This window comes from Gamsiella multidivaricata (genome assembly GCF_025024155.1).
Source record: "Gamsiella multidivaricata strain RSA 2152 chromosome Unknown BC939scaffold_5, whole genome shotgun sequence".
NCBI classification, from domain to species: domain Eukaryota; kingdom Fungi; phylum Mortierellomycota; class Mortierellomycetes; order Mortierellales; family Mortierellaceae; genus Gamsiella; species Gamsiella multidivaricata.
The window spans coordinates 318,666-332,834 of record NW_026251713.1 but is presented as its reverse complement, the minus strand read 5'-3'; the positions used below and the strand labels follow the sequence as shown (position 1 = coordinate 332,834).

General features: G+C 48.9%; 7 protein-coding genes across 7 annotated transcripts; 2 read left to right on the top strand and 5 right to left on the bottom strand.

Annotated features, from left to right (window-relative positions):
• The first annotated feature begins 126 nt into the window (after nucleotides 1–126).
• Nucleotides 127–2,477, top strand: BC939DRAFT_437920 (Alpha/Beta hydrolase protein). The gene is made up of 6 exons (XM_051553757.1): nucleotides 127–534; nucleotides 674–768; nucleotides 882–1,075; nucleotides 1,235–1,313; nucleotides 1,440–1,978; nucleotides 2,145–2,477. Exons 1-6 carry the CDS (start codon nucleotides 184–186, stop codon nucleotides 2,471–2,473), a joined length of 1,587 nt encoding a protein of 528 aa, XP_051416686.1. The 5' UTR covers nucleotides 127–183; the 3' UTR covers nucleotides 2,474–2,477.
• Nucleotides 2,478–2,598: 121 nt separating this feature from the next.
• Nucleotides 2,599–3,138, bottom strand: BC939DRAFT_499145 (CoA-binding protein; the record flags this gene model as incomplete). Its single annotated transcript, XM_051559911.1, has 2 exons — nucleotides 2,599–2,914; nucleotides 3,029–3,138. 2 exons carry the CDS (start codon nucleotides 3,136–3,138, stop codon nucleotides 2,599–2,601), a joined length of 426 nt encoding a protein of 141 aa, XP_051416685.1.
• A 190-nt stretch (nucleotides 3,139–3,328) lies between these two features.
• Nucleotides 3,329–4,960, bottom strand: BC939DRAFT_499144 (severin; the record flags this gene model as incomplete). Its single annotated transcript, XM_051559910.1, has 6 exons — nucleotides 3,329–3,608; nucleotides 3,708–3,819; nucleotides 3,907–4,284; nucleotides 4,416–4,533; nucleotides 4,616–4,830; nucleotides 4,939–4,960. 6 exons carry the CDS (start codon nucleotides 4,958–4,960, stop codon nucleotides 3,329–3,331), a joined length of 1,125 nt encoding a protein of 374 aa, XP_051416684.1.
• Nucleotides 4,961–5,154: 194 nt separating this feature from the next.
• BC939DRAFT_223267 (uncharacterized protein) lies at nucleotides 5,155–5,846 on the bottom strand. Its single transcript, XM_051550799.1, has one exon. The coding sequence runs from the start codon at nucleotides 5,783–5,785 to the stop codon at nucleotides 5,282–5,284; it is 504 nt and encodes a 167-aa protein (XP_051416683.1). The 5' UTR covers nucleotides 5,786–5,846; the 3' UTR covers nucleotides 5,155–5,281.
• Nucleotides 5,807–6,768, bottom strand: BC939DRAFT_437913 (uncharacterized protein). The gene is made up of 2 exons (XM_051553756.1): nucleotides 6,534–6,768; nucleotides 5,807–6,384 (listed from the first exon to the last, which is right to left on the bottom strand). Exons 1-2 carry the CDS (start codon nucleotides 6,643–6,645, stop codon nucleotides 5,861–5,863), a joined length of 636 nt encoding a protein of 211 aa, XP_051416682.1. The 5' UTR covers nucleotides 6,646–6,768; the 3' UTR covers nucleotides 5,807–5,860.
• Nucleotides 6,769–7,805: 1,037 nt separating this feature from the next.
• On the top strand, nucleotides 7,806–8,963 carry BC939DRAFT_419279 (uncharacterized protein; the record flags this gene model as incomplete). The annotated part of the gene is made up of 1 exon (XM_051553053.1): nucleotides 7,806–8,963. Exon 1 carries the CDS (start codon nucleotides 8,046–8,048, stop codon nucleotides 8,961–8,963), a length of 918 nt encoding a protein of 305 aa, XP_051416681.1. The 5' UTR covers nucleotides 7,806–8,045.
• On the bottom strand, nucleotides 8,787–14,069 carry BC939DRAFT_525246 (uncharacterized protein). Its single transcript, XM_051561301.1, has 13 exons — nucleotides 13,683–14,069; nucleotides 13,367–13,598; nucleotides 13,068–13,257; nucleotides 12,450–12,949; nucleotides 12,182–12,359; nucleotides 11,822–12,093; nucleotides 11,352–11,737; nucleotides 10,982–11,264; nucleotides 10,612–10,868; nucleotides 10,432–10,506; nucleotides 10,178–10,337; nucleotides 9,458–10,084; nucleotides 8,787–9,359 (listed from the first exon to the last, which is right to left on the bottom strand). Exons 1-13 carry the CDS (start codon nucleotides 13,955–13,957, stop codon nucleotides 9,198–9,200), a joined length of 3,597 nt encoding a protein of 1,198 aa, XP_051416680.1. The 5' UTR covers nucleotides 13,958–14,069; the 3' UTR covers nucleotides 8,787–9,197.
• Between the last annotated feature and the right edge of the window lie 100 nt (nucleotides 14,070–14,169).

The window sequence follows — 14,169 nt, the reverse complement described above, 5'->3', positions numbered from 1 at the left end:
GGACAGCAGTCTCCCCCAATGGATTTCCTGGGCCTGCCAGCCCAATGGCAGGCTGCACATTTCTGCGCCAGACTGGTATGGGTCACGCCGGGCCAATCGCATCGCAGGACTCAGTGCAAGCCCTTTTTTTTTTTTTTTTTGGTGGGCCTTCTATCCATCACATCCTCATATCCTCACTCAAAAATGCCGCCACGCCTCCCCTCCTCTTCTTCTCACACTCTTCTCCTCCTTCCTCGACTACTCCCTCGCCCCGCCCTTCCCATCCGCATCCGCATCCACACCCACCACTCCACTCGCCTACTCCTGTCCCCATCCCTTCCACCCTCCTCCCCTTCCTCCTCCTCCTCCTCCTTGCTCTCAACCGCGCCTTTCCTCAATATCACCATGAGCACCACCAAGAACTCATACCTCCGTCCTGGCCCGATCGAGAGCTTTGTCTCCAATGGCCTCAAGTCCCAGGACTACTATTTCGATCTGCCATTAGATCACGCCAATCCCTCCAGCAAGGAGACCATCGTTGTCTTTGCACGAAAGGTTTGTCTACGTGTTATTTTCCCAATGCTCAGTTACTCAGTGTACCAAGAACGCCTTTGGCAACATGTGGAAACAAGCAACAACAAGTGATATAACAAGTATCCTGACCCGTCGTTTGATGCTTGATGTCCCACGCAAGGTTGTCGCAGTGGAGAAACAGGCCGAGTCCGACAAGATGCCCTGGCTCATCTTCTACCAGGGCGGTCCAGGATTCCAAGGGCCCGCTTATAACACGTAAAATGAAAGCAAGGTGGACCAGACCTCAATTGCCATCTATCATTAGTTTATCCGCGCTTTCTAACCTCCATTGCGTGCTGGACGGATTTTTGGATTTATTCTCTCCTTAGGGGTTGGGTCAAGACAGCGGCGAAAAAATATAACGTCTTGTTGTTGGATCAGCGCGGAACAGGTCTCTCAACCGCCATGACGGTCCAGGCGCTGTCCCAGTTCAAAACCCCTCAGGAGCAGGCCGAGTACTTCATGCACTTTCGGGCGGACTCGATCGTCCGTGACTCTGAATTGATTCGAGAGACTCTTCTTGGTAACGAAAAAAACACGAACATTCTGTCGAACCATCCTATACCATGGGATGGATAAAAATGGAAACCTTCGCAGGAATGCGTGAGAATTTTTTTTTTATGGTTGAGAACTTGGGATCTAATGGAGATTGTTATTATTATTTTTTTTTGTTGCAAACTAGCCAAATACGCGGACAAGAAGTGGAGTCTGTTGGGTCAGAGCTATGGCGGATTCTGCATCACGACATATCTTTCCATGTTGTAAGCACTCTTTTTTTTTTTTTTTTTGGAAACAGCAGGCGCCATCTCATGATTATGTTCTTCACCAACGAAAAAAAAAAAAAAGTTCTCTGACCGCAATTAGCGCTTTATTCTTACAAACTCTAGCCCAGAGTCAATCACAGCGGCATACATCACCGGAGGCATCCCGCCAGTATTCGACTCTCTTGAAGACGTTTACCGCAAATCGTACAAGAGCGTCATGGCACATACGGAGCGGTACTATAAGCGATTCCCCATGGACATCAAACGTGTCAAGAAGATCATGAAGTACCTTGCCCTCAACAAGGTCACACTCCCGACCGGCGGTATCCTCACACCTCGCAAGTTCCAACAACTGGGCATGAGCTTTGGACTCTCGGGTGGAATGGACCATGTGCACACACTCTGCCTTCAGGCCTTTGTGACCTTGAGGGATGGCAAGGAAGAGCTGTCGAGCTTGTTCTTGAACGAAATGGCCTCGCAGGAGCAAATCCCGCCGATCTATGCGGTCTTGCACGAGTCCATCTATTGTGACGGACCTGGCGTGGCTTCCAAGTGGACGGCGTCTAAGCTGCTGAATGGAGAGTTCAGGAGCGCGTTCGTTTACTCTGCCAAGGAGTACGATGCATTCGAGGACGACGACAACAAGATCGTGTACTTTACAGGTGAGCTAAAGCGATGCTTTATTTTCTTCATCTGTTCTCTTTTGACCGTGCAAAGTCGTACTAATGTAATAACCCATCTACCCTTTTTCTTTTTTCTTTTTTCTTTTTTCTTTTTTCTTTTTTCTTTTTTTCCTCTTTTTCCTCTTTTTCTTTTTCTACTTCGTAGGAGAGCACATGTACGACTGGATGTTGGATGACTACGCATCACTCAGCCCTCTGAAGGAATGCGCCGAGATTTTGGCGAATTATGATAAATGGCCAAAGCTCTACGACCCCGAAGTCTTGGCCAGGAACAAGGTCCCAGTTGCAGCTGCTGTCTACTATGACGACATGTACGTCGCCCGCGAATACTCCGAGAAGGCTGCGGAGGGCATCAAGGGAATCCAGCTCTGGATCACAAACGAGTACATGCATTCTGGCCTGCGCGACAATGAAGGTGTCTTGACAAAACTGTTCAAGATTGTCAGCTGTGAGATCGATGTTCCTGTCGCTTAGGACCTTTTTTCTTTTCTTTTCTGTTCTTTTTTTTTTTTTTTTTGGCGTCCTAGAGAGTTATCACTGTTAAAATAAACGCAGCTGTATTATCTATACTATATGGCATTTGCTCGATCTATATGCCATTACAACTTGGCTTGCTCGCTGGTAATGCCGTGAACGAGGACACAGGGTCCTCCAGCAATGACATGGATGCCGACTTCCTTTGCATAAGCCAATGCTTCCGGAGAATCGACATCGGGCTGCAACCAGACACGCTGGATTCCGTTCTTGTGTGCCTCTTCAAGAACGGACTTGGTGACCGCAGGAGGGGTGATGATCGAGACATGGTACTCAGAAGGTGAGCCAGGCAACGAGGACAGGTTCGGGACACAGGCCAGCGACTCGATTGTCTTTTCCTTTGGGTTCACAGGCACTGCTGTATAGCCATGGTCGGTGTACCTGGGTGGTGGACATTGAAGATGGGTCGGTCAGGTTTAGATATTCAGGGTTTTTACGGGCATAGGAAGCGTATAAAAAGATGGAGCTTTTGATCGGATTTGGGGGGGGGGTTACCAACGCAGGACTTTGTTGCCGAACTTGGTGCGGTTGGAGGATGCACCGACGACGGCGAATTTTTGGTCGGAGGAGGAAAAGAACTCGGTGATGGGGGAAGGTGTCGACATGCTGCAGAGATGTTGAAGTGAATGAAAGAAATGGAAGTGATGGAGCGAAGGGGGGGTTCTCGGGCAACATCTCCCCCGCGCCCGCGTGCCAAAGACCCGGCACACTGTCGTCGTAACAAACCTTATTTTAATTGAGACAGCAGTTTTAACATCTATGGAATTCAGGGCAAAATTCAGGTACACTTGGCCACTAGAATCGGTTCAAGGCGTTATCAAACATGGTGTGGTCCCCTTCCTCCATCACCTTCGAGATCGGCGTCTGGCTCGCAAGTCCTTCGCGCTTCAGATATGACTGTGCATAATGCAGTCCATTTCGATGCTCTTCCGCATTCGCACCCGCGCCAACCCAGACAAAGATCTCGTGGTGGACGTCCAGAATGAAGACATCGTTCGTGTCCAAGAGCTCCTGCGACACTTCAGGACCTGATCCCTCTAGCGTGAACTCGAGTTTTCCGCTGGCGTTACTCAATCTAGATGGAGAGTGTAGTAGTGGGGAAAAAAAAGGCAAGGTAATGATGGTTATGCGGTTTGTTCTCTCGTGATGACCTAGAAGAAAAACGAATCCTTACCGGAACAGTTTCTTGACATAATCAGGCTCTTCAGAAACGGCCTCTGCAGGCTTCACCTCGGCCTCACCTCCAAGCGCCGTCCAAAAGATCCTCTGATCTCGGTCGCCCTCATCTACATACATTAATGGACATTGCAGTAGGGGTCAATACCATCATACAAAGAATAATAGAGACTTTTCATATTTCTACCGCAACTTACCAAAGGTCTCGACGTCAATTGCACCGGCGCGATCAGCCCTAATCCCATGTACATACTCTGCGCCCTTGACCCTTTCGACTCCCGAACTCTCCTTTCCGTTCCACTGGTACAGGATCTTGCCCGTATCCAAAATAAAGACATCCCCACTGTTCATCATCGACGCGGGGACTTCGCGAACCACGACCGAGGACTTGTGGCCACCCTTGTTCGGTGCAGACTTGACCATCAGCAGGCGAGAAATGTACTCAGGTTCGGTCCAGTGATGGAACCCAGAGGCGACTGCGCCGGCGTGGGTTGAAAAGGTTGCGAAATAGGACAGAAATAACCTGGACTCGTGGCCGTCGACCTCACGGTGTTGGATGGGTTTTCCGTCTAGGTCTTTTTTTTTTTTTTTTTTTTTTTTCAGTGGGGGGTGAGTAAGATTACCTGGGTTAAAAAAAAAAAACGCGCTTCACATTAAAGAATAAAAGATCCTGAATTCCCCATCTTGCTTCAGGTCCTGCACTTACAATCGTCCAGCTCGACAGTCTTGTAGGCGGCAGTACCAGCCTCGTCTTGGCTGGTTTTTTCGCCCAGCCAGAAATGTATATCGTACAGGAGTGCATCCGAGTCCTCCTTTGCGTACGTCTGTTCACGATCAAAGTGGATTGTTATTCTCATGGGGAAGAAAGATCTGCAGACGATGGCCAACTACTCTCGGTCTACTTACATTCAAAACAATATAGCTGTCGCCGGTGTAAAACCGGCCATAGTCCTTCTTGGGCACTGCCACGACCTGGAACTGCTCAATCCGCCAGGTCCACAGACCTGTCTCTGATCCAACACCTGTATCTGGCCCCCAAGCCTCTTCCAGAGCGCCTTCTTCCTTACGGCGGTCCTTCTCGAGTTGGCTACCGAATTCGGCCAAGTTGGTATCCTCGAGTTCTAAAAGACGGTTTGATTTGGTGTGTGCGTATAGGGGAAAGAAAGATCAGATAAACAAACACAGGCGAAGCACGAAGCACACGAATAGTCTACCAAGCAAAATCCTACTCCAAGTTGAGTTCTTGAGCATGACAGGTAAAAAGTGATTCGAATTGAATGAAGTTTGCAAATGAAGTAAATGAACAAGACAGACCATTCTGGGATGCCACCTCTTATCTCTTTTCTACAGTTAGCCCTACGTTGCGCCCATGAGCGTTAAGCCCGAACCCTAGCCCCGAACATATGAATTGTTCAAGGATCTTTTTTATTCCGCGCGACGCGACAATATTATGTACCCAACGAAAACGCCCCATCAAGGTACAATGCAAATATTATTGCTGTATTATGCTTTATTGTTCTCAAGACTCTTCAGCGGGCCACGATCCGTCCTCGGCTTATTTTATATGTCCTACTACTGTCCTGGATATCCCTGATAGCCTGGTGGCGGAGGTGCTCCATAGGGCGCATAATTTCCTGGTGGTCGCATGGGTGGTGCTCCTCCTGGGTACCCTGGCTGCTGCATAGGCGCATATCCTGGTGGCGGTAGTGGGCCACCCTGCATCATCGGAGGCTGGTTAGGATTGGGTGCATACATCCCTGGTGGAGGCGGTGCCATTGCGCCTGGTGGAGGCATTGCTCCGAAGGGTGGCGGTCTTGAGAGCTGACCTAACGGAATGGCATTACTTCCATGATACTGCGGTTGCTGCTGTTGCATGTGACTAGGATATCCACCGAAGCGAGGGGGTGGGGGTAATTGCTGACCGTAAGGTGCTGGTGGCCGGGGCATACCCGGGGCCTGTGCGGGAGGTTGTGAAAAGGGAGGTGGGGGACGAGAAACGGGTGCTGCATTGGCTCCTGTGGGTGTGAATCCTCCTGGCGCTGGTCCTGGAATATCTGCAAATAGGCGGTTGGGCATGCTGGGCTGATTCTTTCTTCCCTGTGCGGCAATTAGACGCTCTGTTGAATGAAAAGGAAAGGAGGTGGTTTGATATCAGTCCCAGCTTGCCATAGCCCATACGCACGCAACAAAAAAATGAACACCAATATCCAGAGAGTTACCTGCAGCTGATCCATGCCGCTCTCCCTTTCCATCCTTCTTGTACGCATATCCGACTGTAATGGGTTTGTTGGCCAGGATCTGTCCGTTCATGGCATCGATGGCTGCGTCCGAGCTCTCAAAGTTATCGAAGCTGACGAATCCATAGCCCTTCGATTGACCCGTCTCCAGATCGCGTGCGACCTTTGCGTGCCCAACAATTGTTCCAAATGCGCTGAAGGTGTCCCTAAGCAGTGTCTCGTCGGCATCCGGGGCAAGATTTCCGATGAAGAGCGATGCGCCAACCTCCAGATTCTTTCTATCCGATGTTGCTTTGTTGATCCTGAGGGGCTTTCCGAAGAGTTTGACCTGATTAAGAATCTTGCAGGCATAGTCTGCATCATCCTCTGACACATATTCGCAGAATCCATAATTTTGGTGCATCTGCGTTACCCTGTCCTTTGGTAGGTGCACATTCACTGGTTGATATGCAAGCCGAGTCGAGTCGAAAAGACAGGTATTAATAACCACTCGATTTTACGATAATAAGAAAGACAGCAGTATGCAGTACTTTGCGCCACTTGACGCGAAGCGAAGCAGGCGGTTTCCCTGACAGTGTGCCACTTACCGACAGGACCAGCTTGAGCCATGAGTTCCCAGATCAGGGCATCGGTGCAGCGGTCATCCAGATTGCCGACATAGACAGTCGCGTCCTGATTGCGCTCGATAGGCTGTGCCATGTCGAATGCTGTCCTGAGCGAGAGTGGGTGAACAGGTGGAGGTTGGACGTCGAACGCTGCGGAGGAAGTTGAGTCGAGTCAAGTCGAGGCACTGGGAACCGATCCTCAGCACCATGTCTGCACTTGCACTCAAAGTAGGGTTGCCCAAGCCACATTTTTTTGTTCTCGTTCATGGGGGCTGTGCGAGCACTAAAAATAAAGAAGAGACATTCATCCCATATTACCAACGGCTATCATCGTCGGAGTCATTCGAGGCTCATCTGCCATACCTGAGTTTAGTCAGTCGTTACAGTCGTCGAGACTATTGACGCTGACTTGCTACGCTTGAGCCCGGTACAAACGAAAAGTGTATAATGGAGTGTGTAGGGATCGATCAATTATAGTGGCAAAAGTGCTGAAGGATCGTCAGGTACGGGCGTATCATTTGTTAACAATCCAAATCTCTGAGTATATACAAGTATGCTAACGCCTGTTCTTGCCACTACCAACAAACACACACTACGGCATCAATTGTGCAACTATACTTCTTCAGGCTACCTAGACCACCATGTGGAATTCACTACTGCTGTGTGGCTGGATTCCACTTCCAGTGTTCAATCGCACTTGTTTCGTTACCAATCGGCTAGATAGACTTGTAAGAAGCAGGTCCAGAACGCTGTCTTTCTTTGGTTTTGCAATGCGTGCTGTTGCCACAAAACGACGTAATGCTGCTCTTTGTGGATTGACATCACCATCCCTCTTTGTGCGACCTGCTGTTCCATTTTTTTTTTTTTTTTTTGTTTCTAAAAGAGCAGAAACAAAAGACGGGAGCAGTGAACAACAGGCAAGGACGGTCACAGTTAAGACTACTAACCCATGCATTCTATTAGTCCTCTTGAGGACTTTGCACCCTTTTTTTTTTTTCCTTTTCCTGCAGACGAACTATCCAAACCAGACCAAGCAGACCAAGCAGACCAAGCAGGGGGGCGGGCGAGGAAGAGGGGGCGAAGAAGTGAGGACTCCTTTGGAGGCGGTGCAGCTTTCCCCAATTTGTCGCCCGCAGGCGATTGGGCGTGTGATGCGAGGACCAACCAGAAGCTGTATATACTCTTTGGTTTGTACGTGGCACGGCACCATAAATAAATCGTATTATAAAGTTCGATTCAGTCCCATTCAATCAGCATATGACAAATCGCCATTTCTGGCAGATTCCAGTGCCGCCGCGCGCCCCGTGCTTTTTGTGTCCCTTCCTTTCCTTTTTGCTTGGCAGTGGTTCCATCCGCAGCAGACGCATATAAAAACCTCGAGTGCCCCTCCCTTGCCTCCCCTTTTTTCTTTTCTTTCTTCAACCATCTCTTCTCCTCCTCTCTGTCTTCCCCCTCATATCACACAAGCACCTTCTGAACACACACCCATCCATCATGCAGATCTTCGTCAAGACCCTCACTGGCAAGACCATCACCCTTGAGGTCGAGTCTTCCGACACTATTGATAATGTCAAGCAGAAGATCCAGGATAAGGAAGGTATTCCCCCAGACCAGCAGCGTCTCATTTTCGCCGGCAAGCAGCTTGAGGATGGCCGCACCCTCTCGGACTACAACATTCAGAAGGAGTCAACCCTCCACTTGGTTCTCCGTCTCCGCGGTGGTATGCAGATCTTCGTCAAGACCCTCACCGGCAAGACCATCACTCTCGAGGTCGAGTCTTCGGACACGATCGATAACGTCAAGCAAAAGATCCAGGACAAGGAAGGTATTCCCCCAGACCAGCAGCGCCTCATTTTCGCCGGCAAGCAGCTTGAGGATGGCCGCACCCTCTCGGACTACAACATTCAGAAGGAGTCGACCCTCCATTTGGTTCTCCGTCTCCGCGGTGGTATGCAGATCTTCGTCAAGACCCTCACCGGCAAGACCATCACTCTCGAGGTCGAGTCTTCGGACACGATCGATAACGTCAAACAGAAGATCCAGGACAAGGAGGGTATCCCCCCAGACCAGCAGCGCCTCATTTTCGCCGGCAAGCAGCTTGAGGACGGCCGCACCCTCTCGGACTACAACATTCAGAAGGAGTCGACCCTCCATTTGGTTCTCCGTCTCCGCGGTGGTATGCAGATCTTCGTCAAGACCCTCACCGGCAAGACCATCACTCTCGAGGTCGAGTCTTCGGACACGATCGATAACGTCAAACAGAAGATCCAGGACAAGGAGGGTATCCCCCCAGACCAGCAGCGCCTCATTTTCGCCGGCAAGCAGCTTGAGGACGGCCGCACCCTCTCGGACTACAACATTCAGAAGGAGTCGACCCTCCATTTGGTTCTCCGTCTCCGTGGTGGCCAGTAAAGCCTCTCTGCTATTGGGCCGGGCCTCCCTGGAACTTTTATGATCAATGTAGCACGGCGTATCTTGAGCAACAAGTATGATCATTAAAGCATTTCTGTACATACAAAACATTGAAGTTGACATGAAGTAACTGTAGAAAAGGATATACATTTGGGGGGTAGGTTTGGCGAGTATTGATCTCAGCCATAGTGGAGAAATCGACTGCCACTTTATTTCCGTAATATGTTAGGTTAGCTACATCTCCGCTTTCCAGAGGAGGTGCAGCATATTTTCATTATCCTCAAAGTTCAAAGCCATGAGCGTCATCTGGGCGCACTCACGTCTAAACGCAGTGGCGTTAGTCGTGAACCTGTCGCGGTTAGCAGTCGTCAGGTTATTTTCGATGCCATCCATGAGCTATAGCATTAACATGACGGAAGTAGAATGGTCATTTAGTGACACGCGATAGTAGACGGTTATTACGATAAATAGAGAGAGCTGAATGCCGCACTTACCCCATCTACCGCCTTTTGAAGTTGCTCCTGTCTGTCCGGCAGCTGTGCTTGCACAAATCTGGTCGTATATTCCACAAAGAACCCTCTATTCAGGAGAATCAGCCCCAGCAAAGGTCGGCTCAGACTCCATTGGTTGCTTCGGTTCTCAAACGCAATGACTTGGAAGAGAACCATGAGTAAATAGGCAAACGCTTGTTTGTTCGATAGCACATATTCGACTAGCCAATGCGTTCCCTGTTGCTCTTGTTGACGATGCTTAGGCAACCGCGAGTTCGCGCCACTTGTCAAGTCGGTACTCCCTCGATGGTGATTGCCATTATTGCTGCCGACAGTCGCCAGATTTCCAATATCCACTGGGATATCGTGCATTTCATCCGCACCTTCATCACCAACCTTGCGGATTTTATTCCTAATCAGCCAGTTCAGGACAAAGGTGCAGACCTTGTCAATGGCAGAGCAAGCCATTGTGGAACAATATGCGTCCGTTGCAGGTAGCGGAATGACTTCGCCCAATGCTCGAAAGATATACGACAGGACAGGATGAGGCATCATAGCCAGTCCTGTCATATGGTCCGTTGTGAATACATCAATCACCCTGAAGTACGCCTGTGCCAGTTTCGGGAAGGACTAGAGGGTGTCGAGAATAGTTGCGTTATTGTGGGAATGTAAGCACGTGTATCTGGGTGCCGACCAATTTGCTTGTCGCCGCTTCGAACTTACAACCATATCATCCACGGGAATAGCAAGCATCAGCTGGAAGAAAATTTCCAGGACACGATCCAGGGCTTTGTCCCCATATAGCTTGAACACTCCAAAGTTGGCATACTTTCCAGAGAGCGAGACCGACATGATCTCAAAGTAAAGCATTATGCCCTTATACCTACGAGGCGAGCGAAGAGATTGTGTTAAAAGAAGACACTAATATATCAGCCAAATCCTACCAAAGGTAAGCAGTACGTTCATTTGGTGCTTACTTTTCTGACCAACGATTGCTCTCATTTGATATGGGCCGATTTAAGAGGTTTTGGCCATAGGTATAAAGGACGTTGCTGAAAGTCATCGTCGACCAAAGTGTTTAAGTATTAGCGTCAGATCTAACAAATAACACTACCCATGCTCCTCCTCCCTAGCGCTTTCGTTTGGTCTTTGCTCACCTTGTCTCTCTAAAGAGGAGGATGCCGTTCGGGCTGCTGCTATCAAACGTGACACGGCTGCTCTTGTTGGTGGCAAACTCGTGCCAAAAACGGAGGATTGCGATCGCAAGTTCGTTCTGTGGCCAAATCTCAATCGCACGCGCGGCGATAGGAGCGTATGCAGGGTAAAACCACTCGTAAAACAGGTTGAACTGTCTCCGATTGCTTATACTTGTCACAAATCCCCGCAGGTCCTTGAACACACCTAGAAGGATCAACTAAAGTCGAGAACACGAGAATGAACATATTGAGTAGCTAGCCTTGATGGTCAGCTGCACAAATGAGAATCCAGAATTTGGACCAAGCAGGAAGATATTGATTAAATACTCACCCGAATCTCCTCTTCGCCCAACTCGCCGCTTCCTTCGAACGCAAGTGTTATCCGGTCCAGGGTCGTTTCCCATGGCTTGATAAACCGCCAAAAGTCTGCATCGATATTGTCTTCTGCGAATAAAATCCTGGCGAGCATCGTGTAGTAGATTGTCCTGCAACGACTGACATCACTACTGGAGGGTTTCCTTGCTGGATCCAGGAACCGAAATTCGCTCGAACTATGGTTCTTCAGTAGTGCCTTCGTTGTATCCAATTTTCGAATGTATTTTACGGAGCTGTATCTATTGCAGATGTGCAAAATAAATAATATATTTTAGTATGCCTATTTCAAATAATACCATATTACGAATACTGAAATGGTGAAGTACCCTGAAGAAAGATTTGTAAACAGCTTCAGTGTCCGAAGCACTAGCTGATCCTCCTGCTTCCGCCATTCAGGGTCGCCACTCGAACGAAGATTACCCAGTGACGAGTTCAAAATCACATCCAGAACCTGGTTGGGAGTATTTAATCCCCATCGCGAGGCGAGCTGCGTGTACACCTTGACTGCTTTGGAGGAATCTTCGCCGATGTACGATGTTCTGAACTCGGTATAAAAGTAAATGATGGCAGACTGAATATAGAGGTGCGCGTCGGCAGAAGCGAGATACAGGGGTCGCTGCGTTGTCCATACTTGGAGTTGATGGATAAAGCCAAGTACCTCACAGGCGAATTCTCCATCCACCTGATCCTGTTCCGAAGTGCTTTGATACATCTATAAAATATTGAACAAGCCAAATTAAGTTAACATCGTCAATAGTACAGTGTATGCAAAAACGTGGAGCCAAGATCTACTTACCACCCTGGCACCGATGCACGCGGCCATGATATAAACCATCCATGTTAATTGCATCTCAATCACCATGAGACTCTCCTTGATATCGCTCGCTCCGATGGGCGGAGATGTGGTGCCAGATAAAGCGGATGCCCTCTGGATGAGCTCCCGATACTTGAGCAGCAGGTCCTTGAACTCACTGACGATACTGCGACCGGACTCTGTGTACTTTGTGCGTGCAATGTTAGCAAACATCTCCAGGGAAAGTAGCAGAGTCTCTTCCGACTCGAGAGGGTCTGTTAAGTTGAGAAGGACTGGTTATCAACAAATGGAACTAAAATGGATACAGATTGGTTCATAGTTCGACGCAGAGAACACGCTTACCATCGGCCTCTCCGTCCATAACTGCATGAACACAGTCCAGACGTGACTTGACATAGGCCCTAGACAAGTTCACTGCGATATCCTCGATAAAAAGCTCGGTCTCTTGCTTCACAGAGCTCAGTGAGCCCACAGTCTTGTTCCAGAATGTCAGCAGATACGGAACACTATTCGGTGACCACTATTCAGAATGTAAAATCACATAAGAACTATCAGGTACAAGTTCTGTAAACATAAATCATTGCGGACATAATTTCTAAAGGACAATTACCTTCCAAGAATGAAAGCCTTGGGCTGTAAACTCGCCGATGGCGGAAAGCCACTGCTCAGAATCCTTATATTCACAAACCTCGGCGAGTTGATATGTGCTCTTAAACCGCGATAACATCCGACAGAACTCATGAAAGTTGCTCACATCCTGCAGTTTGCTTTGTCCAGCAGCCGTGGTAAGAGTTAGGATCGTCTCCTGCATCATCTGATGGATGTACGTATGCCGCGCACTGTCCGTGGAAAACACTGAACGACGGATCGACGCTGCCTGGGATAAGCATTCCATCACTCGAACGGAAACAGGGCTCGAGAAAATCTTCCAGCATTCCCAAAGGACATCCAGATATCCTGATTGCTCAAAGACGACCCTCCATGCTGTAGGCACCTGAATGCTCCCCACATCGTCTGATGCCTCTTCATGCGATGCCCCAATGAAGTCAAATGCCAAGCACGCTTTCAACAACAAAAGGATATCCTCTTTCAACTTTTCTGCTTCAGGGTCTTTACATAAAGAGTAGTCAGTCGAAAGGAGGGATTTGTAATTCATTCATCCTACTGGCAATACTCAGGTAAACCGATTAAGCGCTTTGAAGCTTCAGACTGAAAAGCAAATACGCACCTGTAAGTGGGCTCTGTAGCACGGTCTTAAGCATGGCAAGAGCTGCCTGGAATATAGGAAGTAATTGAGCGTCTCGGAATCCAACAGCGCTCTTTCGATGCTTGACCACGTTTCTCGAACCAGGTATATTCATCTCAGTAGCAACAGCAGTTAATATCCGAACTCCTAAGATGCGATGGTTCGTTCCATGCTAGAGTGCACAATAGGAATCAAAAGTTGAGAACGAGTTTTGGTGATGAGGACTGAGTTGTTGGGAGAAATGCAGGCGTATTGCAGGAAAGTTGTGGTACTCCCTGTACCTGAAAGAAGACCTGAATGTGTTCCAAGAGCGAGCGAAATTCCTTGTTCTCGACCCAACCAAGCTTTGTGATCATTGCAAAGAGCTGAGCCTGGGCTGCGAGAATGAATGTCGGTAGATCGGGGTTCTGATAGATGTACTGAAGAACAAAAGAGCGGAGGCCATGTTGTTCTGCTGTTGTAAAAGTCGCAAAATGATTATCGACGAGCATCTTTAAACGCGATGTGGCGAACCTATCGTGCAATCGCAATGTCATTAAGTCTCTAGGCATTGAACAAGAAGCAAGAGGCTTCGGCATACAGGACAGTGCTTCCTACATCAAGGCATAGGGGCTCTTTGAATTTTCGAGCAAGTTTCGACAGAACAGCGCAGATTCGATTGGCGAATTGACGTTGGGGCTATGAGCATTTGCTGCGTCATTGACTCCTCCAGCACCGGTGCCGCTGCTTCCGACACTGCCGAAGTCATTGCTGAAGGTGGGGCAATGATAGTTGAGAAGATTCTCAGCTTGGAGCCGACTGGCAGGGTTGGGAGGGTTGTACAAAGTCTCGCAGTACCGTTCGAGCGTCTGTAGGTCGACTGACGCGTTCATTATGATAGAGCCAGTTCGACAGCGCTGGGTTAGGTCAAAGTATAAAGCAATAGCGGTGTAGAGCAAGTCGTAAGAGTCAGGACGTCAATGGCACGATGGGAATGAAAGCTGGAAGCTCTCTCTCATGGTCTCCATGCTGATGTTTATTTGAACCATCACTTATTCGCTTATTCGCCTGTCACATTCTCAAATTGGCGGCGTTCTCTAGATCT